This window comes from Sapajus apella, unplaced genomic scaffold (assembly GCF_009761245.1).
Source record: "Sapajus apella isolate SASKATOON/1434 unplaced genomic scaffold, GSC_monkey_1.0 scaffold29, whole genome shotgun sequence".
Lineage (NCBI taxonomy): Eukaryota > Metazoa > Chordata > Mammalia > Primates > Cebidae > Sapajus > Sapajus apella.
This window is the reverse complement of record NW_022436969.1, coordinates 7,500,931-7,527,963: the sequence shown is the minus strand read 5'-3', so window position 1 is coordinate 7,527,963 and position 27,033 is coordinate 7,500,931. Positions and strand designations below refer to the sequence as shown.

Here is a 27,033-nt window from a genome sequence, read left to right as displayed (position 1 = left end):
TAATGTATATTTTATGTATGCTGAACACTTTTATAAATTGACACACTTGGAGGCATGGTCTAGTAATAATAATGTAATATGTACCTTGCTGGTTAATATAACTAAGATTTTACCTTCAATGGGTTAGGTATCTTTTTTATTTTAGCACCTGATAGCTGTCTTCTACTGAGTAAAGAATTATAACTTTTAGATGTCACAGAAAATTAGAATATTTATTGTCACATATTGTGTAAGTCAATTATTTACCGAATTTGCACTTTTCTGTCTCTGCCAGCTAAAGTTAAAGGACAAGTCATATCTGATTTTTAAAATGAGCACATGTGCTCATGTGCATGTGCGCGCGTGCGCACGCACACACACACACACACACACGCTTCTTTGCTGTATAAACTTTTCCATCGGATTTCTTCCTTGAGTAAATCATGGTGGCAGGTGTTCAAATGTGGCCTTACACTATGAAGATACACATTCACAGAGTCATGATGTACTGTTTTGGTTTCTGTGGATGGTATATTTTGTAGAAAGACTATTGTTAAATTGAGATCATCCAAGAAGATATATAGTTGAGGCAGATACTTCAGAAGCTAGAAGAAGAAATGCAGAAAGAGAAAAGGATAGGGGAGCAAGAAAAAAAGTTGGTCCATAACAGATATGCTCCTTCCTCAGTAAAGTATGCAGAAATCACCAAGAGCACAATTTAACTGGCTTTCTTGTGAAAACTAGCAAGGGTATCACCTAGTTGACTTGGGTGTGAAATAGAAGCAACACATTTGAAACCCAGGTGATCTCTATGTAATGCTTAGTTCCTCTTCCCAGAGGCCAGTGGTTGTCAATTTTCGTGTTTTACATAGAGATTCTGATTTGATAGGTTTGAGTTAGGGCTTGGGAAGGCATTTTTAACAAGCTCCTGGGATGAGTTCTTATGCAGATGATGTGGATTAGAGAAGCATTGCCTTATTTATCTTTTGTTAAGTATTTAGTAAAACTGGGAGAAGAGTCAAACACAAGCAGAAGTATATAGAATTATGTAGCAAGGGTAAGTCATAGAGCATGCATCATGGGGCCACTGAGAAAATGCTTCTAACTCACTGGCTTCCTAAAGTAGGAGATTTCTGAGATGAGTTTTAAAGGATAAGCAGGATCCAGTCAGGTGAAAACACTTGCTGGAGCAGCATCCAAGGCCTTGGACCTGATGCGCAAAAAGCACAGAGGTGACAAATGCCATGTGTGTTCAAGACTCTGGAGGGTCAAGTGGGAACCATGTGGTGAGAGATGAAATAGGAGAGGTATGCAGAGGCCACACCCAGAACCATGGACTTCCACAGGGTAAGGATTTGGGGTGTGGGGGAGGGGCAGTAGAAAAGAAGACAAGAGTTGCATTTTAAATCACTGGTGACCAACAAATAAAATACTGGTGACTGAAAAGGAGGCCAAGGCCAACATTGTGAAACCACATCAAATCATTAAGAGTTCAAGAAATGAAAGCAGCAGATGGGCAATGGTTTGAAAGTTCTTGGTTGGATGTTTTCATTGAAACAATTTGCATTTCAGAGTGACTCAACCAAAACATTGCAATGAGGAAAGAGTAAAATCTTATTTTCTGAGTTACAGGTATTTCTGCATAATACCGTAACACCTAATAGATGCTTGAGATGACCCACCCAGGTTGGGTTAAAAAACCATAAATGTCTCCAGTTCCAAAAAACACCATAGATGCGGTCTCAGTGTTTGTACTTAGGATTTTTAGTAGTTCAGTTCATTATTTCTCTGATAGCTCTATGTATTATAAACCAAGCCATCAGAAATCATGACAACCTCATCCCACTTTTATTTACATTACCAAAGTGGTGCTGGAGGCAAGTGATGAAGGATGAAAACTGTATCATCGGCAGACCCACCAACACAGTCTAAAAGCATTTCTCCCGCTTTTTTTTTTTTGTTTTTTTGTTTTTTTGAGATGTAGTCTCGCTATTTCTCCCTTTTTAAGTGTGTAATCTTCCCAAGAAGAGGGAACTTGCCTGGCTCTCAGCAATTATTAAATGGATTAATGAATGACCCCAGATAATGCTGACTGACCTTAACATTGCCTTTTATTGCAAAGTGCTCTGGAAGCCCTAATATTTTCTGAATTAAAAAATAGGGTTTTTTGTTGTTGTTGTTGTTGTTGTTGTTAGATATTTGCCCTGATGATTCTCTTTGGTTTAAAGTAGTTGCTTTTCTTTTTGAGACAGACTCTTGCTGAGTAGCTGGGACTACAGGTGCATCAAGACTGGCTAATTTTTTTGTATTTTAGTAGAGACGAGGTTTCACCATGGCCAGGATGATCTCAATCTCCTGACCTCATGAGTGGCCTGCCTCAGCCTTCCAAAGTGCTGAGATTACAGGCGTGAGCTACCACGCCCGGCCACAGTAGTTGCTTTTTAAACATTTGAAGATGGATCAAAATTAAGGCTCCTTGTACTCCAATAATCATGATTATGGTGTTAAATGACCCCCGCCCAAATACCTGAGCCTAAATGAGTGAAAGAGCACAGAGTGGGCGTTTTTAAACGTAACAACATTCCTTTAGTTTGGTAACACTGAGTGGAAGTTACAGGCAGTAACTCTTTCACTTGCAACTTGCCCCTGACGGTGTGCTTTTGAGGGATAGATGGTGCCTGATCTCAACTATGGAGAAACAGGAAATTTCGGGATTCATGCTGAACTCCCATTCCACAGGAGAGTCTCCCAAAAGAAAAAGTACTCTGTTGCATAAAGTTATTCACTCTTTATGTCTACACCGCGGCAGAAATTATTCTTCCTAAAGGTCACGGAAGAGAGCTATAGTTTTGGGGGCCAGGAGCAGTGTGTGAAATGGCGAGGCAGCGACAGCAAGACAGCACCAGCATAAATCTATTTCCTTCCAAACCAGCTTTAATTTTAGGCCTAACGACCAAAGATGGAGAGGCGACGCTTAGAGCTACTCCTGGCCGTTTGTTTGGAAATAAATTCACCTGAATTCCTTCAGATTTAGCCAGAAAAGAAGAAATATGCCGCCCTCGCCGGCCACATTACGGCCTCCCTCGCTCTCAGCTTCTCATTGACTGCAGCCGCTGTGGCCCCGCCCCCTTGCGTGCGTGCGGGGCTTTGTGACGCACGCCCTGGCGCGCCTCCGGGGCTATAAAAAGGCCCGCAAGGCTCAGGCGTCCTCAGGAGCCGCCCGCAAGCGGGTAACGAGGAAGCTCTTAAGAACGCAGCCGTCAAGAAGGTGGGGAGAGTCTGGGGAAAAGGCGCACCCTGCGGCCTCGGAGACAGTTATGCCTCAGGCCGTCTCGCGTAACTGGAGAGGTCGTGGGGGCCCCAAGCAGAGGGTCCTCGGAGTTGGGGGCCTGTGGGGCGGCACCGCCCACAGCGGGGAGTGCGGCCAGCGGATTGCCAGCGCTGTGGTGGCGCTCCCGAATCCAGGCCTTGGCGGGTCCGTCGCTCACCTCCTGAACGAGTGCAGGCGAAATGAGCACGCCTAGCCTCCTACGTCTCACTCTCCTCTCTCCCAAAGAGACCAAACCAAGTGCAAAACGAGGAGCAGGGACGCAGCTGGGGCCCACACACAGGAGGTGGTTTGTTTTTTTTTCAGCGGGGGCCCACACACCAGAGTTTTTTTGTTTGTTTTTTTGTTGTTTTTGTTTTTTTGACGGAGTCTCGCTTTAGGGAGGAGTTGGAGAGTGCGGTTTCCGTTACCTGTGGTTCCGAAGCCCCCGCTCGCTTCCTGAAAGGCATCGTGTTTCTTGCTTATGGCGTGACCCTTGTGGCAGCTGGCGCAGGGACATTTGCAGTTGGGCGGGGGAGGGTTTACTTGTGCTAGTGTTGGACCAGTATTGTTGATAGGAGTGATCTGGGGAGAATATTAAGCTGTCGCTCTTAACCCTAATAGTGTTTGTGACGATTTCACCCGTTGATTTTTCTCAGGTAGCTCAGGATCGTTCTTTGTGGGGAACTGATCTGTAGGATGTTTAGCGTCCCTGGCCCCTCACGTTCCCAAAGTCGGAGTGAGAACTAGGACAGGGGAGCATGGAGTGCATGGCCGCTGTCCCCACTGTTGGTAGCACCAACTGCTAACTGCCTCCTGAAAGGTTGTTGGCGCCATCGTGGTTTCTGGAAGCCTTAACGGACTATCTACTACTCACCTTGGGTACTGAAAGAAAATTATACATATGATATATATGAGTGCTGCCTGTGCCCATTAGCATTTAGCATGTGGGCCTGCCGAAGCCCCACTTTCAATTTTTTAAAAAAATTGTTACATGAGATGTCTGGATTCAGGCATACAATGTTAATCACATTATGGGGAATGGGTCATCTGTCCCCTCAAGCTTTTATCCTTTGTGTTACGGACAATCCAGTTACACTCTATTTTAAATGTACAATTAACTTCTTGACTACAGTTACCCTGTGGTGCTATCTCACAGTAGGTTTTATTCATTTTTTATACCCATTAACCAGCCCCACTTTCCCCCTCCCCTACCTAGGCCCCCACTACCCTTCCCAACTTCTGGTAACCATCCTTCTGCTCTGTCCATGGGTTCAATTGTTTGGATTTTTAGCTACTACAAATAAGAGACCATGTAATGTTTTTCTTTATGTGCCTCACTTATTTCACTTAAGGTAATAATCTCCAGTTCCATCCACTTTGTTGCAAATGACAGGATCTCATTCTTTTTTAATGGTTGAATAGTACTCCATTGTATGTACCACATTTGCTTTATCCATTCATCTGTTGATAGACACTTAGGTAGGTTGCTTCCAAATCTTAGCTATTGTAAACAGTGCTGCAACAAACATGGGAGTACAGGTATCTCTTCGGTGTATGATTTCCATTCTTTTGGGTATATACCCGGCAGTGGGATTGCTAGATCACTTCTGATTTTTTAAAGATGGTTTAATTCAGTAAATCTGTCGAATGATACTGTGAAAGGAAGTTTTCATTAAGAGTGTGCTTTGGCCAGATTCATTTTGTCCTGACCTTTGGGAAGATGAGATGTGCTTTTAAGTATTCAACATTTTGCTATATTAGTTACTTTATAATAGAACCTGGGCCCTTCTATAATTGTTATAACTAAACTATGCCACTTAGCCCCATGAAACTCATTATTTACTGTAGGGATGTTGCTGAGGACATCACACCATTTGCTTTACAAGGACTTGGGGGAGAAATTTCTCCTGGGTTTTGGTATCCAGAATAGCTGTGGTTCTCCCAAGGAACTGATTTTTCACCTCAGGAAACCTGAATCATTTAACCACCTGTTTCCTATTTTGTGTTGGCAGCTTGGCAGCTCAGGGACAGATTTGATACCCATCTTTATCAAAGTAAAGGCACTGAGGCATGCACTGGAGTACTAACTTCACCTGTCCTTTATTCTGTTTTTCCTGTCAGTTTTCCCTTCACCACTTTAGGGATTTTCTTAAATATTTAATTTTGTTCTTTAGAAGCCTGAGATATTTTAGAAGGAGTCAGAACACATACACCCTGACACAGTTTAAGGCGCCAGCCTCTGCAACTCTGAGAATTACAGATTGGTCTGTGCAATACGTTTGATACTACTTAAAAGTCAGAAAGGCAGAAAGGGAAACATAAGGGAAAATTTGCGCAGAGGGTAAGGGAGATACGAGAAAAGAAAGGTACAGATGACAGTGGGTGGTATAATAATGCCACAATAAATTATACCCACTCTGATTAATGTTAAAAACAAACTTATTCCTGCAGGTATGAAGCAAGCTGGAAAAAAAAAAAATTTAAACCTAAAGAATGCACACTTAAGCAACATGTCTGAGGATGTATTTAGAAAAATAAGGAAAAAAGATATTTTCTTAAAGAAAAAAACTGTCTTGTAACCTTTGATTAATATAAGTACAGAAGGGCCAGTGCCTGTGTGGACTTGTTTAGAAACATACATGAAATGTTAGCTGCACAAAATATTCACTGAATTTTAAGAGCAGGTTTTGTTTTTCGTTCGTTTTTAATGTCCTAAGGGTCTTGGCAGAGCTTTTCCTGTGGATTTCTGTAATGGTACTAGATTGCTCATCTGCACTTAGTAAGCTATTGGTAGTAGAGTTGTGTGTGTGTGTGTGTGTGTGTTTTAACTACCATCAAGAATTAGTCCATTTTACTAAAATGAATACCTAAATATTATAACTAAAGTTAATAATTTTAATAGGAGATAATTTATTCCTGGAAAGTATAGTTAACTCATAAGAACTATTTCAGTAAAATTAATTATTTATAAGACTTTGTTTTTTTCCATTCTAGTTGAGTTACAGACATCCTGCCAAAATGATTTCTTCAACGTCCAGATTTGGCATACCCTATGGCCTCAAGACTCTACTCGAAGGAATTAGCAGAGCCACTATCAAAAGCAACCCATCAAACATCAACCAGTTTGCAGTAGTTTATTTTAAAGAACTTACTATGTATAGAGAAGGTTTGTTATTCCTTTATATGTTTGCTACTTTGAAAAAGAAAACATGTTAAGTTGGGAATTTTATGTATCTGTATTTCCTGTATTCTTTCAGGGAATACTTCTCTGGATATAAAGGATCTGGTTAAACAATTTCATCAGACTAAAGGTAAGTACCACAAGTAGCAATAGTTTTAATAAGGATATTTATAAATTATTGCATCATTACTAGCATACATTCAAACTCAAGAATGGTGCCCACAAATTATTTTATGTTTAATCACATTGATCCTTTTTAAAAAAAAAAAAATTATTTTTTTAGAGACATGCTCTGTCACCCAGGCTGGAGCGCAGTGGCACCATCATAGCTCACTGCAGCCTGGGTCCAAGGGATCCTCCTGTCTTAGCCTCCCAAGTAGCTTGAACTGCACTTGTGAGTCACCATGTCCAACTAATTTTTTAAAAAATTTTGGCTGGGTGCAGTGGCTAATGCCTGTAATCCCAGCACTCTAGGAGGCCCAGGCGGGTGGATCATGAGGTCAGGAGATCGAGACCATCCTAGCCAACATGGTGAAACCCTGTCTCTACTAAAATACAAAAAACTAGCCGGGCATGGTGGTGTGCCCCTGTGGTCCCAGCTACTTGGGAGGCTAAGGCAGGGGAATCGCTTGAACCTGGGAGGCGGAGGTTGCAGTGAGCCGAGATCATGCCACTGAACTCCAACCTGGTGACAGAACAAGATTCTATCTCAAAAAAAAAAAAAAACAAAACAGTAAATAAATTTTTTTTTTCTTTTTTTTTTGATAACGACAGGGTCTTGCTGTGGCCCAGGCTAGACTTGAATTCCTGGATGCAAGTACTCCTCCTGCCGCAGCCTCCCAAAGTGCTGGTATTACAGGTGTGAGGAGAATTTGATTGTATGAGATTACTTAGGGAGGTTGTATAAATACTTTTGTTGGAAGTTTTTTTTGTTTGTTTTTTGTGATGGAGTCTCACTCTTGCCCAGGCTGGAGCGCAGTGATGTGATCTTGGCTCACTGCAATCTCTGACTCCGGGTTCATGCGATTCTTCCACCTCAGCCTCCCAAGTAGCTGGGACTCCAGGCATATGCCACCACACCTGGCTAATTTTTGTATTTTTAGTACAGACGGGGTTTCGGCGTGTTGGCCAGGCTGGTCTTAACCTCCTGACGGCAAGTGTTCTGCCCACCTCAGCCTCCGAAAGTGCTGGGATTACAGGGGTGAGCCACCATGCCTAGCCCAGATAGTTGGCAAAGGCCAACCACCCATTTTCTCCCTAATGGTGTAATTGCAGTCCAGGCTGGAGGACGGGAGATAGTTAGGTGTCTCTGACCACAATTTTTGCTCAAATAGTGTCTCTATTTATAGAGAGGTTTTTCATGGATAGTGGTCACCTCCAGCACATCTCGGACACTGTGACATAGTCTTGTGTATTTGCTTAGAAGAACTTTGTGTTTGGCGTGTATATATGTAAATGTCTGATATCTAATGTGAACATGACAGTATGAAACTCAGTTGACAGAGAAGCAATGAAAAAGTCGGGGAGAAATGAGGCAAAGTTTACATAGTGAAAATTTGGGAAGATCACTATAAACAAAAGAGGATATAATGGTCAGATCCCATCGAAGATGTACACATCTAAAAGAATGGCAAGAAAAAGCTTTTCACAGAATTTTGTGAAGAAGCCATATGGAGACTCCTCGCTAGTGTGAGAAATAATGAATTCTTACTATATTGGCTGGCCAACATTTTGGAAAGATCATAGAAAAAAAAGGATTCAGTGAGCTGTTAGCTACTTCTATACTGTCACTTTGGTGATGTTAATAGATATCCAAGGTAGAGAGAAATTATGGAATACGAACTAGGAAAATCCTAGAGGAAAAATCTTAACTAGGAAAATTGAGGCTTTGGGTCTGCAGTGAAAGAGATACTCAAGATCCAGAATAGCAAGGATCAGCATTTGAAGGGGCAAGAGAATGAAGCATTATGGTTCAGGAATATTTTCTCATCTAGTCTGGCTGCTTTCCTGCCGGACCTGATGGCATTCTCAGTTCAGCACAGGAAACAGGTCTGGGACTTGCTTACCATCAGCAGGATGTACAGACAAGTGAAAGAGCATTAATTCTTTCCCTGGCAGTGAGTCTGGTTTCTTTGTTAGTCGGGGTTATTACCGTCTGTGTACTTGTATCCTCTATACCAAGCACTATTTGAAAGTATTGGGAGTGTGCAGGCTTGCTGTTTGAGAATGGTGATTCAGTGAATCTTTATGGTGGAAGGTAATTAACTGGTTGCTTTTGAATTTGTTTACTGAAGGATTTATCCACCGTTCAGCTTAGCAAGTGGACTAAACAAATTAGATTCTGGTCTAGGTAGGTTAATATCTTTGAATCTCAGGGCTCAAAATTAACAGAATAACAAAATTAATGGAGCAGCCATCCTTTAATGGAGATAAAGGAGATACTGCCGGTTTTCTCCTCCAATAATGAAAGATATCGAGGAGGCTGACATGGTATACAGTAATCCTGAAAGCAAGTTCATAGTATAGTTGTAAAAATAGATTACTCTTTAGGCAGTAGAGTAGAAATGAACATTGCTTGTTGTAGTTTACTAGGAAGATGGGAAGGTATGATCAGGAAAAATAAGAGTTCAGCGCTACCATTTGGCTTATTTGTTCAGTTCGGCTCATTTGTCTGTCTTTTATTATCCCAAATGGTTTCTTACTGGACATAATCCATTAACTTAGGTCCTGTCATGGACTGCGTGAGTTCACCTACATCCAGGAAAGCATTACTCTGGGCTAAAGAGGTACTATCTAGTAATATACAGGCAAGGATCCTACTTTGTAGAACATAATTCGCCAACTGCTATTCCTGTAGAAGCTCTGGGTAAATTTGGTTGCATGGTTGGTCAGTTCTCCACAATAAAAATGTAGGTATAGGCCAAGCACGGTGGCCTACGCCTGTAATCCTAGCACTTTGGGAGGCTGGGGCTGGTGGATTGTCTGAGCACAGGAGTTTGAGACCAGCCTGGGCAACACGGTGAAACCCTGTCTCTACTAAAAATACAAAAAATTAGCTGGGCGTGGCAGTGTGCACCTATAGTCCCAGTGACTCAGGAGGCTGAGGCAGAAGAATTGCTTGAACCCGGAAAGGTGGAGGTTGTATTGAGCCGAGATCAGGCCATTGCACTCCAGCCTGGGTGACAGAGTAAGACTCCATCTCCCCACCCCCCAAAAAAAAAAAAAAAAAAAAAAAAAACTAGATATAACAGGTAGTATTTTCTCTTTTGTTAAATAGAACTTCCCCTTTGTGGATCCCAGTTTTAAACAACAATGTTGTTACCTATAATACCCTACATGCTCTGTTGGCCCCAAGGATTGAGGCCCTCTCAGACTTTGACTTGCAAGATGGGGAAAGGAAGTATCCTTTGAGGACTAAGTCAGCTGACCCTTATTCTGGTCCGTCAGTCTCTTCAGCAGGAAGCTAGATCAGCCTAAAGACAGCACTAGATGTTAGAACTTGGTGACGTGAGCAAGAACTGACTGTGATCCCTGGTGCACTGGTTCTCCCTCATCTCTCAGATATCACATATGAGCATGAAAGATGTGTTTCATAACAGTGCTCTGTGGGGATGTTGTATCCTCCAAAATTACTCCTAAACTGGTGAGTCTGCTGCCTAGCAGCATTACTACCAAGCTGCCTGTATGTATGGAAAGCATGGAGATAAGAATATCCCTGCCTGTATCATTTGCTTTTGTTGAATACTTCATTCTGGGATGAATACTTCATCCTAGAAAGAGCCCTGGGTTTGGTAGGCCTCATCATAAGACTTGATCACAGGACCACAGCATAGTGTTTACCCATTTTCCCAGTAGCTTCAAGACTTCATGCACAGTCAGGTTAATACAGAAGGTAAGAGAAGAAGAATCAGACAAGGGAGCAAGTTGTTTTTTCATCTTTTTTCCCCTTTTCCAGAGCTTAGTGTCTTTAGGATGGTCCCTGGCTCTATCCAGAGCCATGTTCATTGTGTCATTTTGCTCACATGCCCATCTCCAAAACAGCTCATCCTTTGAAGCTCTTTCTTGGATCCCATTCTTGTTTTTCTAGTTTTGTTAAACATATGCACACTACCATGTGAATCAATGAAAGCTCTCCCTTTTTCCAGCTTTTCAGAAGAGTTTCTTACATTAATCCAAATAAATCTTTAATTGATGGGATTTTAGAAACTCAGGCAATACTTTAAGGCAAGAGAGTCATTCCTTTAAATCCACCAGTTAGTATGTGCCAGGAAAAAAAGGGGAATAGAATTAATATTTATTAACTATTTTGTCCTAGACACTTATATTTTGTCAATTAGACAAGATAAATTACGTAATTGCAATTTTACTCAAGAGAAATCTGAGGCTTAAAGAGTGATTTTAAAACTTCTAAGCTTCTAAACAGTAAGAAATAGGTAGAGTTAGGATGTGAACTCCTTAGTAGTGTGGTTCATGTTCTTCCCACTCTAGAGTATATTACATTCTAGGACCCCTCTGGAAAAATCTTAGATCCTCAAACTCAAGGAGTGAAGGGAGAGGAATTTGAGCTCCCTTTTCCCCATATTGTCTCCCGCTATTTCACTTCTCCCTACCACCCCCCCTACCTTTTTGTGTGGAACCTGAAGCCCAGATTATGCAGATTCTGATCTTTTCATCACTCAGTGAAGATGGCAGTGGTTTCTCATCACCACTATTATCTCTCATCCCCGACAGCCAAATTGAGTCCTGTTTCCAGTGTCATCCCTGTCTGATGTCACAGAGATAGGAAATAGCTACCTCATTTGAAGAATCAAGGAGACCTAGCCTACCTGGATCCCTTAGTTATCTTGTGAACTTTTCTAAGTGATCCTGGACACTCTTGGCTTGGTCACATGAGAATAATTATAGTCAGGAACTGCTGCTGATCATTGGGCCTAATTGCAATTACTGTGCAGCACCAAAGCAGTTATGCACATCATCATTGTATTGAAATATTCATATTGAGCTTTTAAATTCTTATGCCAATGCTTTTATTATGCCTTATTTTGATAGTTGGTTACACATACTTGTAACTATCCCTTCATAATTGAAGAAGGGATATATATGTATTTCAGGCTTATCCATACTAAAGTTTGTGAGGCTCTGGCACTATTCTGCAACCTTCCTGGGCATTTTTTCAAGTACAGCTATCCTGATTCCGTAAACAGGGATGGGTATTATGCCAAAATTCCCCTTTTATTTCTTGAAGTCTTGCATTTACCTAAGCAGGGTGGTGATAATTTGTACCAAGGTAAGACTTTAATTAAGCTTAGAAAAAGTTTGATCACATGATGATAGTGGGAGGGGGCTTTGGTCCTTCATGCATTTCCATTGTGGTCAGATTATTAATCAGTTGGGGAATAGTTTTGATGAAAGAAGGCCAAATAAATCAATGAGCAAATGGTATAGACAAGAAGTGGGGTCAGAATATCAGACTAAGGGAATAAGGGACTGGACAGGAAGCAGGTATGGCCAATCAGTAAAGCTAAACAGGAAACCAGTTTGCCAAGATAAGGTCAGAGACATTAGAAGACAGAGTCAAGACATAAGGGAAGGACATCTTGATTTTTAGCTTTATAGGCTGGATATATCACTCTGTTCTAATCTGGAAGCTCTGATAGCTCCCTCTTATCCACAAAATCCAAACTCTTCAGTGTTGTAGGGATACTTCGAAAAATATTAAACTAGTATACTTAGATTTCACATATCTCCTAATCATTCCTGTTTGCTCTGTTGATATCTACCCATTGAAGCATTCATTGAGTTTAGAGGAAAGGCAAATAAAGCTTGGAGCAAGAAAGTCATTACTCAGTTTTGAGTTTACAAAGTTCATAATAAGGAAGCTAACAATTTGGAATCTTGCAACAGCCTGTTTCTGTTGAGAGGGAATGATTTTCTTGAAATTTCCAGAGCTCGATTTTAAAAATCAAAGCTAGCAGAATCAAATTTTTACTTTACATAAACAATAGAGGAGTAAAAGAAATAGGATATAATACGGTCAGTTCCTGCTGTAAAGGGAAGGGAAATGGGAAGTCCTTCTAGGCAGGGGGGTTGTGGTACCGGGGTGTGGCTAGAACCTAAAAAGTGCTGGGTGAGATAGAAACTGGGGATAAGTAAGGTAGGTATAGATTCTCTGATCAGAATTCCCTAAAACCGTCTGGGCACAGTGGCTTGTGCCTGTAATCCCAGCACTTCGGGAGCCCGAGGTGGATGGATCATGAGGTCAAGAGGTTGAGACAATCCTGGCCAACATGGTGAAAACCCATCTCTCCTAAAAATAAAAAAATTAGCTGGGTGTGGTGGGGGGCACCTGTAGTCTCAGCTACTCAGGAGGCTGAGGCAGGAGAATTGCCTGAACCCAGGAGGTGGAGGTTGCTGTGAGCCGAGAATGCACCACTGCACATCATGGTGACAGAGTGAGACCCCATCTCAAAAAAATTTTTTTTTCTAAAACCTGAACAGAAGGCTTGTTCTTTGCTTTCTTAGGCGCTATCCAGAAGAATCCATGTCTCAGAGAAGCCATGTGGTTCACATGGCCTGCATTTAGCATGACATATGCCACATTCAGTACCTAGACTGTACTTGTCATGTGCCAGCATTCTGTAAATATCTGTTGAATGAGAATTGCATATTGAAGCGATAGGCTGGAAATAATGGAGGGTCATTTCTCAGATGGGCCTGAGATACTACTGATTTCCTGTGGCCTATGTGGGTTTTGTTTTGTTTTGTTTTTTGCAGGGTGCAGTGGCACGATCTCAGCTCACTGCAACCTCCGCCTCCCAGGTTCAAGTGATTCTCCTGCCTAAGCCTCCCGAGTAGCTGGGATTACAGGCACATGCCATCAGACGTGGCTAATTTTTGTATTTTTAGTAGGGATGGGGTTTTGCCATGTTGGCCAGGCTGGTCTAGAACTCCTGACCTCAGGTGATCCACCCAGCTCAGCCTCCCAAAGTGCTGGGATTAAAGGCGTGAACCACCACACCTGGCCACTGTGTATGGTTTTTAGTGAGTCTTGATATTTTTGGATTATCCCAATGAGAGTGATGACGAGCATGGAATCAGGATGGGAAAAGGTGGCATGAGCAGAGAGCTATAGCACATAACATCCAAGCTGAGAATAAAATAAAAATTGGCAGCTAGGCCTTAGGTGCTACAGAGGACTAAATTAGGAAGATCTGCCAGTCTTTTAGTGAGATAAACAGGGCACACTTTCCACAAAATGGAACCATTTTGAGCAATGAATGCAGTAATGTCAGAGATCAACACCCAGAGGGCAGGGCACGATAGCTCACGCCTGTAATCCCAGCCTTTGGGAGGCCAAGCCCAGGAGTTCAAGACCAGCTTAGGCAACATGGTGAGACCCATCTCTAAACAAACAAAAGAAAACATAACAAAAACACCAGAAACCAGTTATGCCTTTACCAGAGGTAATGGAGAGCCAGCATAAAAGGCATGTGGATCAGAGACAGAGCTTTCTCCAGCACTCAGATTTCCTCTTTCGAAAGAGGAGAACCTTTGATAAAGGAACAATAGCCCAAAAGATTCATTAATTAACCAAAAGAGACTTTTAAACTACAAGGGACAGATTTTTAAACTAAGATCAAGTTCTGCCATTGGGAAGTGGGCATTTTAATGCAAGATGAGAGCAGTTAAAGTAATACTTTCTGGCATATCTAAGTCACAGTATATAAATTTTGACCCCTTTACAACAGCATGGCATGCAAAGCTTTCTATGATTTCAGTCTACCTTACCTTTGCAATCATCTGTCTCATTTCATAGACCTCATATGCCATATATTTAGATAATCTGTCATCTCCTGAAATGTGAAATTTAAAATCATTTGATTTTGGCTTATGTTCCTTCTCTTCCCAGGAGTTCCTTTCACTCCTTTTTAACTTTTCAAATCCTACATATCCTTGAAGTCCAATCCATTATTTCATTTAACAAATATTTAAATTCCTGCCAATTTCCAGATGCTGTGCTAAGTGAAACTCAGCAGAGAGGGAGAGATTTTCATTTTAGTTATGATAGACAAGTCAGTATTGGACTTATCTTCCTATCATAAACAGACATAAAAACTATACAAATTATATAAAACAAAGTCCAGTACCTAGATTCTTGGGAGAAAGAATTCCTAGAAATTCAGCCCATATTCACAGAGGCTTTCTTCCTGAGGACATTTTCAAATTCTTGTGCAGGGAAATGTGTAGGGGGAGAGGTGACAGAGAAGCAGAATTTGGGTCTTCCAGTGTGGCTGGGATGTGAGTGACAGTACCAGAAAGGAGGCATTATCAGAAAAGGACCTCCAAAAGTTTGCAAAGAAAATTTCCCTTGGGTTTTTGTCCAACTCCTAAGCTCCTCATGTAGAGTAAGGCTTGATGAGGTTTTGCAGAAAAGAGCCATTGGGAGACTGAAAGCTAAGTCAAAAGATCAGAACCATTCAGTGTTAGGAGAGGCTATGCAGGTTGGGCCCAGCCAAAAATAAGAGATTTTTGTGAAACCCTGGCAATTCAGTTGAGACCTCAGAAAGGTCATACACTGTGAATAAACAAAATGTGCTAGGAGTAAGAACAAAGCAGAGCTATGAACACTTTAACAGAATTTATAATCACATCTCCAGAGGATCACATTGATTTGCTATTAGAACAAAATCAGTACCATGTATAAGAATATAACAATCAGAGCCTCTACAATGTGTCATTTATAGTTTCCAGCATACAGTTAAAAATGATTAGACATTTCACCAGGTGCGGTGGCTCACACCTGTAATCCCAGCACTTTAGGAGGCCAAGGTGGGTGGATCATGAGGTCTGAAGTTCAAGACCAGCCTGGCCAAGATGGTGAAACCCCGTCTCTACTAAAAATACAAAAATTAACTGGCGTGGTGGCGGGAGCCTGTAATCCCAGCTACCCAGGAGGCTAAGGCAGGGAACTGCTTGAACCTGGGAGGTGGAGATTGCAGTGAGCTGAGATTACGCCACTGCACTCCAACTTGGGTGACAGAGCAAGAGTCCATCTCAAAAAAAAAGAAGCAGGAAGAAGTGACTGATAATCAAGGGCTAAAACATAACACACTCACTAGAAGCAGACCCATAGAATATCCAGATACTGGAATTACTACATGAATGGATGGAAAATAACCATGATTGATATTTTGAAAAGATGAAAAATGGATGAAAAGATGCAGAACTTCAACAGAGTTAGAAACTACAAAATAAGAAACATTTATTCCATAACTGCATATTATAAAATTATATGGCTTTATTAGAAGACGAAATTAGGAAACTGAAAAATGGGCCAACAGGCAACAACTAAATTAAGGCAAAGAGAAAAATAGAAAAGAATGTAAGAGATGTATGTGGGACATTGTCAAAAAGTCTGTGTCCACCTGTAATTGCAGCTACTCAGGAGGCTGAGGCATGAGAATCACATGAACCTGGGAGGCGGAGGTTTCAGTGATCCAAGATTGCACCACTGTTCTGAAGCCTGGGCAACAGAGCAAGACTCTGTCTCAAAAGAAAAAAAAGTCTATGTCATTGCAGTCACAGGAGAAGAGTAAATGGAAAAGTAGTAGTATTTGGGAGCGTAATGACTGAGAATTTTCCCACTCTGAAATACATTAGTTTACAGATTCAAGAAGTCTAGTGAACCCATGGCAGGATAAATACAAAGAAAATGACACACAGGTACATCATAGTTAAACTGCTGACAAAGGTAGACAAAATCTTGAGAGCAAGTGGAGGGATAAAAGGGTACCTTACTTTTCAGGGAAACAATAATAAGACAAATAGCTGATTTCTTTTTTTTTTTTTTTTTTTCATAGACTTTTTTTTTTTTTGAGACGGAGTTTCGCTCTTGTTACCCAGGCTGGAGTGCAATGGCGCGATCTCGGCTCACCGCAACCTCCGCCTCCCCCGCCTCCCGGGTTCAGGCAATTCTCCTGCCTCAGCCTCCTGAGTCGCTGGGATTACAGGCACGTGCCACCATGCCCAGCTAATTTTTTGTATTTTTAGTAGAGACGGGGTTTCACCATGTTGACCAGGATGGTCTCGATCTCTTGACCTCGTGATCCACCCGCCTCGGCCTCCCTAAGTACTGGGATTACACGCTTGAGCCACCACGCCCGGCCTATTTCTTAAGAGAAACCATAGAAGCTGAAGCCAATAGACAATGGAATGACATAAAGTGACCTAGAATGCCAACCTAGAATGAATATATACCCAGTGAATATATCCTTTAAAAAATGAATAAAGACATTCTCAGGCAGACAAAAACTGAGACAAATGCATTACCTGCTCTATAAGAAATGCTTTTAGAGAAGTCTATAAATGGGCATGGTGGTTCACGCCTGCAATACCAGCGTTTCAGGAGGCTGAGGTGGGAGGATCGCTTGAGGCCAGGAGTTTGAGACCTGCCTCAGCAACATAGTGAGAAATTTTCTGTCTCTACAGAAAATTTATTTAAAAATTGGCTGGACATGGTGACCCACCTGTGGTCCTGGATATTTAGGAGGCTGAAGCTGTACTCAAACCACTGCACTTCAGCCTAGGTGACAGTGCAAAACCATGTCTCAAAAAGAAAATGTATAAGCAGATAAGGAATACAAGGGAACTTCCTAAATCTAGGAATGGGTACAAACACAAAAACTTACAGATCACATTATACTCAATGGTGAATATTGAATGCCTTCCCCTCAAGAGTAGGACGAGGACAAAGATACTCAAAATCACTGTTTCTTTTTAGCTTTGTACTGTAGGTTCTAATCGGTGCTATAAGGCAAACAAATTTAAAAAAAGGAAAGGCCTATGAAGAAATAAAACTATTCACAGATGACATGACTATAATGTAGGAAATTGAAAATAATCCTCTTCCTCTTTTTAATCAGCCTTTTTTGTTTTTGTTTTTCCTTTTTACAGAGGAGAGGGTATATGGACACACCCCAGATGTTTATGGGCAGAAAGCTTAAAAAAGTACAGATATTTAGTAGCTGTAAATCTTAAGATAATGAATTCAACAAGTACCCAGACAGAATGGGTATTATGGAAGTCATAGAATAAAAAACAGATATGGTATCTAAAGAGCAGCACTTAACACAATCCCCCTCTGTCACGTCCCTTTACTACTACAAATGTATGCCTCATATCAGTTAAGAAAGCTTTCAGCTGCAAGTGAAAAAAAAACAAGAGTAACTTTAAGAAAACAACATATCTGAAAAGGTGTTCATTCTGCCCCTAATATAATTTAATAATAAGCATCACATATCTAGGCACTCTACTGTATCATTCTTAGGATGTTTTACATGTCCCCTCATGCTATTGCTGCAGGTGTTATGCCTATGTTTACATCAGGAAGAAGAAGAAAGTGGTAGCACTAGTGACATTTGTTCCTTTCATTAAGAAAGGAAAATTTTTACAAGTCTTCCAGCAGACTTCTATTTCTGTCCCACAGGCTAGACGAGGCTGATAAAATTTATGGTAAGGGAGATCAGAATTGTCCCATGCATTGCAGGACTTCTAGCATCCCTGGTCCTGGCTTCTAAATTACTAATGCCTCCCAGACATTGAAATAAATAAAAATATCTCCTCTACATCTATAAGTACTCTCAGTGGAAAAGAGGAAAGGACAAAGCCAAAGAGATGCCAAACTGCATTTGGTGTTGCTCTCTGTGGCACAGAGAAGTTTGATGGTAGCGCTGGAGAACCAAGAGGAGAGTGAAGGAAGAAGGGCATGGCATGGGAGAGATTACCTAGGATATGCTGAATGGCATTCTCCCTCAAACTGGCCATGCCATCTTTTGCTTTCCACCTCCTACGGTCCAAATTACTAGCCACTTTCACACCTGCTCCTCATTTCTAAAGCTGAACCAAAATCACCTAAAAGTTGTTGTACCCCATACATATTTCAGTCACTGTATGGACCACATTGGCATATAATCAATCATCTGTCTGTCTCTCTATCCTTAATTGAACTGAGGTCTTAGGAAGTCTTATTCCTCTTTGATTGTTCAGTGTCCAACACATACTAGTACAACTAATGATTGTTGAATAAAGAAAGAACGGAAGGGAAGGGAAAGGAGGAAGAGGGGAGAAAAGAAACAAACCACCTACTTTATAGTCTCTGGCATTTTCATTCCATTAAGTTCAACACAGACTAGTTGGAATCTTCTGTTTTAAACTCTTAAAAGACTAGGTACCATACATATTCCTGATTTTAAGCACTCTTTCCACTTCCCACCTCCAATTCTTAACACAGCCTCTCCTATATCTTGTTAGGCCCTGCTGCTTATACACTTCTAGTCTTTGGATAGCCTTCCAGATTTTCTATTTCATGCCAGAATATGTCCTTTTCCTTAGGCTTCTTGGGCAGTTATGTACCCTAGTACCCTGACTCTCCATGTGAGTTATGCCTATTTCAAAAAATACTGTATGCTTGGAATTTATCTCTATCTTATTGGTTTCATAGAAAATCAGGATTCTGCAAAGAATTTTAAAGTTAACCAATTTGAGTCATTTAACTATACTTAAAAAGGAACTTCTTTACAAGAAGGAATGCCTTTAGTTATATTCCTAATTCTTAGTGTGTATAGTTGTGTCAGCTTTAAGTAGAACCAGATCACCGAAGTCATAGTGGGTTAATCTTCATGAGGTTGATAAGATCAACCTTTAGCAAATCTAGGCTAGAGCTTTAAGAAATTCTGTCTTCTACAACCAACATAATCTCAAGGTTACAAGTCAGCAATTGTTATAAGCATTTAAAGCAGACATTAAAACATTAGAGAAAAGCTCTTTATCCTTCTTAATAAATAGATAATCACATGAACTCAATATAGATGTATATTAGATGTGTATGGTAACTAGTAAGTATATAATTGCCAATATTCTTTCAAGGTATTCCACATAATCCAAAGAAAGCCAGATGGCTGGTCTAGTGTTTGCTTTTTTTTTTTTTTTTTTTTTTTTAAAGACACAGTAGGCCGGGCGCGGTGGCTCACGCCTGTAATCCCAGCACTTTGGGAGGCCGAGGCGGGTGGATCACGAGGTCAAGAGATCGAGACCATCCTGGTCAACATGGTGAAACCCCGTCTCTACTAAAAAAACTACAAAAAATTAGCTGGGCATGGTGGCGCATGCCTGTAATCCCAGAACAGGAGGCTGAGGCAGGAGAATTGCCTGAACCCGGGAGGCGGAGGTTGCGGTGAGCCGAGATCGCGCCATTGCACTCCAGCCTGGGTAACGTGAGTGAAACTCCGACTCAAAAGACACAGTCTAGCTCTGTTGCATAGCCTGGAGTGCAGTGGCATGATCTCAGCTCACTGCAGCTTCTGCCTCCTGGGCTCAAGCAATTCTGCCTCAGCCTCCTAAGTACATGGGATTACAGGCATATGCCACTGTGCCTAGCTAATTTTTGTAATTTTAGTAGAGACAGAGTTTTACCATGTTGGCCAGGCTGGTCTCCAACTCCTGGCCTCAAGTGATCCGCCCACCTCAGCCTCCCAAAGTGCTGGGATTACAGGTGTGAGCCACCGCACCCGACCTAGTGTTTGCATTTTCAAAAGCACTATAAAAGTTTAAGGCATCTGGTATCAATTTTTTTAATTGAAAAAATCCATAAGTATATAACACACATATGTATAAAGAAAAAACATCCTGTATTTTACCACCGAGTTTAGGAAATAGCCAATTTCATTTTAATCAAAACTGAATTAAAGATATTTGAGATTTATAGCTTTTAAGCTGAATTAAAGATATTTGAGATTTAGAGTTTTTAATTTGATACCACATTTTCCAAACTTTTCTGTATCTCTTTTTAACTGGGTATTAATCCATTCTTTCCCTGCTTATATGTGATTTACAGTTTATTCAGTGTTTTCAGATGCATTATTTCACTTAATGTCCACAGAAACTCCATGAAGTCAGAGTTATAGTCCCCATTTTGCAAATGAAGAGGCCTGAAGCTCAGAACACTTGAATTAATCATGCAGCTATTAAATCTCAGAGCCAGGACTGGAACCTAGGTTTTCTCATTAACTTTTTTACTATGAGAAAAGTTGCAGGGAAGAAAACAATATCATAAATCTCCTGGTAAATTACTAAGGATTCATAATTATATAATGCTTTACGTTTCCAAAATGGTGGTTATAAGGGATATTTTTGTTTAATCACTTCTAGAGACAAAAATATTGAGCTTTTTTAATGTTTAAAAAATAGATCATTTTAATAATCTCCTAGACATAATTTCAGGCACCATGAACCTGTGAGAGAGACACTTTTAATTAAAAGGGCACGTGGTCCTTTCCAGAGTTGCCTAAAGCATATCACAAGCAAGCTGTCAGATAGGTCCAGTGTAGGCACTGTAGGGATTGCAGTAATCCAGTTCCTAGAATGGCTGCATTCTTGAAAATGCTCATGGTAAGTAAATCAGTGGTTGGGGAATTTAAGACCTTATTGGGGAAAACAGGAAGGCTTGAATTGGTGTGGGTGTGAGGAGGTCAACCTGGTTAGGAGTTGGGCTTGGGTTTTGTTGTTACTTTCATTACCTTCACTGTACTACAGGCCTCAAGTCCTTCTAGGAGAGGGCTGCCAAGACTTTTTGCTGAGGGTGGAGATGGGTATCAGTGGGTGTTTCTCAGCATCTGTGTTTCCCTCTCAGCTTTCAGCCTTCTCTGCCAATGTACGCCACAAATGGCATCTCTCTCCAAGCTCTTGCCCCCTCCCCTGGTGGCAGCCCAGTATCTCGTTTCTCAGTGCTGGGCTGGTTGGCAGGGCAGGAGGTTCCCTGTTGTTCTGGCCTTAGGCCTAGGCTGGACCTGTGCACCTGGGCTTTGGACACGGGGCTTTCTCAGTGTTCCTGCCCTCTGTCCATGTGGTAGCCAAACTCTGCCTTCTCTCTGTGGTCAGTCTTGGGCCAGTGTCTCCTGTCTCTGCTCTGAGGGTAGGAAGCCTCTCTCTGGCCTTCCACCTGCCTCCATCTTTTATTTGAGGCCTGTGGAAAATGTTTGCTAATGAGTATGAACTTTCCTTGGTTCTGGAGTCCCAGGCAATCCCAGACTGACATCTAGTGCACCTTTGGCCTTTGCCAGTATATTAAGATCGAGCTGGTAGAACTTCGCAGAACATACACAAGTTTCAATAGCTGAATTAAAAAAAAAAGATTATAGCTGGTACATTCTTAACAGCTGGTGTGATGGTAGCATATTCTTTCTGGGCCCTGCTATAGCTGAGACTGTTCTTATATCTCTTTTCTCCTTGGAGGGGTTGGTTCCTCTTTTGAAATCAGATTACTTGGTTACCTTTTGACTTCAGCTCTCTGCTGGACTCAAGAAAAGTTATGATTTTGTGGCTTATCTATTTGGCTTTTTCCTGTTGTTATGATGGAAACAATGTTTTTTGTAGCTTTCTATATTCTAAGCATAAGAGTAACTCTCCCAAGGACAGGCTTAAATAAGACTTTTCCCCCTCCTCTGAACTCCCAAGATCTTTATTAGTACCAATTAGGTACTTGTACTTTTTAACCTATATTTGTTTATCTTATTTTCCCTATTAAATGTAAGCTATGTGAGGTCTCATCGTAATAGTCTTTCTATCCTCAACAGTGCCTAAAACAGTCTTACATGTAGCACAGGCACTCAGTCAAATGTGTTGGTGGGTAAAAGGGCTTTCCTGAAAAGTGGATAGGAAAGTCCTGAAGAGGTGAATGATTAGCAAAATAAGGTTATTGTTTTAAGCAGAGGGAGGTAACGACAGATGTGGCTTTCTCTTTTTGAATCTTTCTCTGCATGTGAACATTTGGTATAATGTCCATGTCCAGAAATAGAAATCTTAATTGAATCTGTAAAACATCAGCCAATGTCAAAGGAGACACTACAGGGCACTGCTTTTAGGAATGCAGCTGAACCTACTGAAAACATGTCTCCAGACAAAGTTTTTACTTGAGCCTAATATATTCTTGTGAAGCAAATTCTGCTTTTCCTGTAAATTTCATTATATTAGAGAAATGCTTCCCAAAGGAAAATTCTTAGCAAGCAGATGTGAAAACTTTTGATGAGTAACGACTAAGGTAGTTAGGTATGTGGGTGATGCACATAAAATATTACAGCAGTTTTCCAGCTCTAGGATTCTGTGTATGTCATGAGCTGCTGTGTCCTTCCAACCCATGAGAATTTTCCTCATGCCTGAGGATTCACTTAAGTTCGCACTTTCAGATCTAGAGATATCCTCCGTTTCCTCTTGGCTGGGTCAGTTGTCTGTCTTTGGCTACATGATCACACATCACTGGCAGGTGCTACCATTTTTAGATTAGAATATGTGACCTTCCTAATGCAAAAAAAATCCTATAGTCCTCTAGCTTATCAATTCATTAAGTTAAACTTTATATACCAATTTGCTTAAATGGAGGATTCCCCTTATTAATCTGCAGCATCTATATCATTCCTAAGTTACTAAACCAACAAAGATGAAAGTTGATCTCCCTCCCACCCAGCTTCTTCCCCCAGTTTTGTGAAGAAGTTCGATCAGAAGCTTTTTCCATGGAGGTTTTCAGCTTCCTTATTTCTAGGCAAAAAGTTATTATCTTTCTCCTGATGCTGACCACCTTATGATGATATCTGATTATTAGTTTTGCCACTGCCCTGTTTAGTCACTTGTTTCTAAGAAAATGAACTGAGGGTCTTGGAGTAGATAAGGACAGGAGTGTTTTGTTACCCACACTAAATTACAGATGTTGGAAAACAAAGCCGAAAACTCTTTTGTATTTGTGTCTATACTGATGTCTGAATGCTCAACCCATTATTGCTTTTTTTTCAGGCAGTGTGGGGGATAGAGATGGGGTCTTACTGTTGTCCAGACTGGTCTTGAACTCCTGGGCTCAAGCGATCTCCCACCTCAGCCTTCCAAAGTGGTGGGATGACAGGCATGAGCCACCACACCCCTATTATTGCCTTCTGTAAAAATATTTTTTTGTGGGCATAGATGCTAATTAACCCATCTGGTTGTGTGTTTTAGTACAGAAGTGGTCAGAAGGATCAACACGACCGAAGAAAGTAGAATGTTTAAAAGAACCGGAAAAAACATCTGTAGAATCTAAAGTACCTACACGGATGGAAAAATCTACAGACACAGAGGAGGACAATGTAACCGGAACAGGATATAATGACAAAACCACCCAGTTTCCATCATCAACTTCTGCTGAGCTAGGTGCTGAGCAAACTGAAGCAGCTCATGATTCTTCTCCCAAAGCAGCTACCCCTAAGACTACCAGCCCACCCACCTCACCGCCTCCAACAGCTGTCTCACCAGAGTTTGCCTATGTCCCAGCTGACCCAGCTCAGTTTGCTGCTCAGATGTTAGGTAAAGTTTCATCTATTCATTCTGATCAATCTGATGTTTTAATGGTGGATGTGGCAACCAGTATGCCTGTTGTTATCAAGGAGGTGCCGAGCTCAGAGGCTGCTGAAGATGTCATGGTGGCTGCTCCTCTTGTGTATTCTGGAAAGGTACTAGAAGTGCAGGTTGTGAGCCAAACATCTGTCCATGTAGATTTGGGTTCTCAACCTAAAGAAAATGAGGCTGAACTATCAACGGCTTCCTCAGTCCCCTTGCAGGATGAACAAGAACCTCCTGCTTATGATCAAGCTCCTGAGGTCCCTTTGCAGGCTGATATTGAGGTTATGTCAACTGTTCATATATCATCTATCTATAATGATGTGCCTGTGACTGAAGGAGTTGTTTATGTTGAGCAACTGCCAGAACAAATAGTTATCCCTTTCACTGATCAAGTTGCTTGTCTTAAAGAAAATGAGCAGTCACCACCAGTTAGTCCCAAACCTGTAGTAGAAAAGACAACCTCTGGCATGTCTAAAAAATCTGTAGAATCTGTAAAACTTGCACAGTTGGAGGAGAATGAAAAATATCCCTCAGTATATATGGAGGCAGAAGCAACAGCTCTGCTCTCAGACACATCTTTGAAAGGTCAGCCTGAGGTACCTGCAGAACCCCTGGAAGCAGAGGGCACTATCAAAATAGGCTCTGAAAAATCTCTGCACTTTGAAGTGGCGATCACTTCAATAGTCTCTGACAATACTGGGCAGGAGGAGTCCGGGGAAAACTCTGCACCCCAGGAGATGGAAGGCAAACCTGTGCTCTCTGGGGAAGCTGCAGAAGCAGTGCACTCAGGTACATCTGTAAAATCATCTAGTGGCCCCTTCCCTTCTGCTCCAGAAGGTCTTACTGCACCAGAAATCGAACCAGAAGGGGAACCAACAGCTGAATAAGGTTTGATGAAGCCAGGTAAGAAAATCAGATATTTACATTACAAATTGCATTTCAGGTAGCCATCTATGTAGGCTCCCTGCAGATTGGTCAGTCTTTATTTTCGGATTTTTTTTTTAAATGTCAAAGCTATGTAAAGGCTTTGTTGTATCTGAAATTCTAGTACTATGAGACGAGTGATTTTAAAGTGATGTTCCCAAAGCCTGGCCTCAAAGTTTGGTCATCTAGCACTTTTATGTTATTCTTTTGGGTATATTATGTTGTCAACATCATAACCTCTTGTCAGGTACAAAATATATTCATGTGATCTAAATATGCTGATTGCAAAAAAACTGTAATTAGGGGGTGCTGGTTTGAAATTTTCCTCTTGTGAATGTAAAGCTATAGCAGTGCATTTACATAGGCTGTGGCATTTTAAAAAGTGAAAAAATGGCGGCGTGTTTGCTTTCACACTGAATCAGGAGACCTCTGTAACCAGGTTTGGGGTGCTGGACCATGGGTTTGTTTTCTGCCTGGGGGCTTCCTGCAGCTGAGAGAGCAGCTTCATAGCTAGATGGAGAGGGGAAAGGTCAGGGGAGCAGGGAGGTATTAGAAGCACAAAGGATACCCCGGCACTTGAACAGCAATAGATGCATTTTACTTAATTGGCTTCCTTTGATCAGTTCCCTCTCCCTGGCAAGTGCCAAAAATCAAGCTGTTTTCTTGGCCACTGAACTATCACCGTGTTTTCCAGTGATATAGACATGATGTGACCTTCATCTCTAATTATGGCATTTGGTCTGCTCACCCTCCTGCCTTATGGATAATTGCAGGGGCCCTTCTCTTTTTAGGGATAGAGGGACATGCATGAGCCAATGTTTTCTTTTTGCAAAAACTCTTAACCAAGCCAGAAGGATTCAAAAAGTGTTGGCAAAGCAGGTGTTTAGAAAAGATCACATTTTGTCTGGCAGTGTGACAGGGATTCTGCACAGCTGAAAAGGCAGAGGACAGTGCTGGGAGTGGAGTGTGTGGAACTGGTGCTATATTTGTGGCTTAAGCAGTACTTCCAGACCAAGTCACTGTTTTCAAATGCTTAACTGTTTCTAAAGTATAATAGAGTTGTCCACAATACTAAAGGGATAGTAACCAAAAAATTCAGATTATCAAAACCTCCCTCCTTGTGAAACAACTGAAGATCTGGCTTTTACACTTGCATAATGGATAGATGGCACTCCTAGACCTCTTTCTCTCAACCCAAAGAACCCCTGTGGGACCAACCAGCCTTTCACTGCCACCTAGCACCTATGATTTCAAGTCTTGCCTAAAAGTGGTGCTCTCTGGGGTTCTGAGTCCTAGATTATGTGATTTTGTATGTGTGGTAACAAATTAATGGGAGATAATGGTGGCTGTGATAGGGCCAGAGATATTTTGATTATGTGGTGAAGATGATACCTAGTGCTAACTTCTTTAGGAAAGAAAACACTATGCAGATGCATTAACACTTCCTTTAATAGCTTAACACACTCTACACTCAGTTGACTTTTGGGTAAAGCTAAAGGTTGTGTTGACGGTCCAGTTTCCTTTACAAGGATCCTATAGAAGCCATGTCTAAAGTTGAAGTAGCTAGAAACAGCAACTTAGAATGGGTTCGCTTCTTCAGCCACAACTGTAGCGTCCCTCCCACTTGCCACCACAACAACTGTTCTCGTTTTCCCTACTGTAGAGAATCTCTTTCACATTGCCAAACAAAATTATGCAGCCCTCTCTATAGCATGCTTTGTGGTACATATCACTACAGCTGTTTTAATATGTAAAAGAGACTTACAAAGACATTACTATGCATAGTGCCTGATAGACCAAAACTTTAATTTCTGCAAAATTTTTTTTGTAGCAATGGCAGCAAGCGAACCAGAACAGCCACCACCATATTCCAACATGTGGACCCTTTATTGTCTAACTGATAAGAATCAACAAAGTCACTCATCACCGCCACCTGCACCTGGGCCTTTCCCCCAAGCAACCCTCTACATATCTAATCCTAAGGATCCGCAGTTTCTGCAGCATCCACCAACAGTCACTTCTCCAATTTATGTGATGGACGACACAAAGAAGATCAGTGCCCCACCTTTTATCTTAGTAGGCTCAAATGTTCAGAAAGCACAGGAATGGGAACCTCTTCCTGGGCATGCTGTTGTTTCGTCAGATGTCTTGAAGAAATATGCTGCAGTGCAAGGGCCCATTGCTGTTCCTGCAGATGGGAAATTCCAGAAACATACTCTAA

The 27,033-nt window shown here is 41.4% G+C and overlaps 1 protein-coding gene across 6 annotated transcripts in view; it reads left to right on the top strand.

The window, feature by feature from the left end:
• The first annotated feature begins 2,391 nt into the window (after nucleotides 1–2,391).
• The window catches only part of LOC116561406 (calcium-binding tyrosine phosphorylation-regulated protein), a 36,829-nt gene continuing 12,187 nt past the window's right edge, over nucleotides 2,392–27,033 (top strand). For 2 of the 6 annotated variants that reach the window (XM_032293177.1, XM_032293176.1), the window contains exons 1-4: nucleotides 2,393–3,247; nucleotides 6,295–6,455; nucleotides 6,547–6,600; nucleotides 23,508–24,791. In XM_032293177.1, coding sequence (XP_032149068.1) covers nucleotides 6,308–6,455; nucleotides 6,547–6,600; nucleotides 23,508–24,775 — 1,470 coding nt within the window. In that variant the 5' untranslated portion in view covers nucleotides 2,393–3,247; nucleotides 6,295–6,307 and the 3' untranslated portion in view covers nucleotides 24,776–24,791. Of the gene's footprint in view, nucleotides 3,248–6,283; nucleotides 6,456–6,546; nucleotides 6,601–23,507; nucleotides 25,862–26,643 lie in introns of those variants that run through there. The other 4 variants (XM_032293175.1, XM_032293178.1, XM_032293174.1 and 1 more) reach the window with 4 other exon arrangements.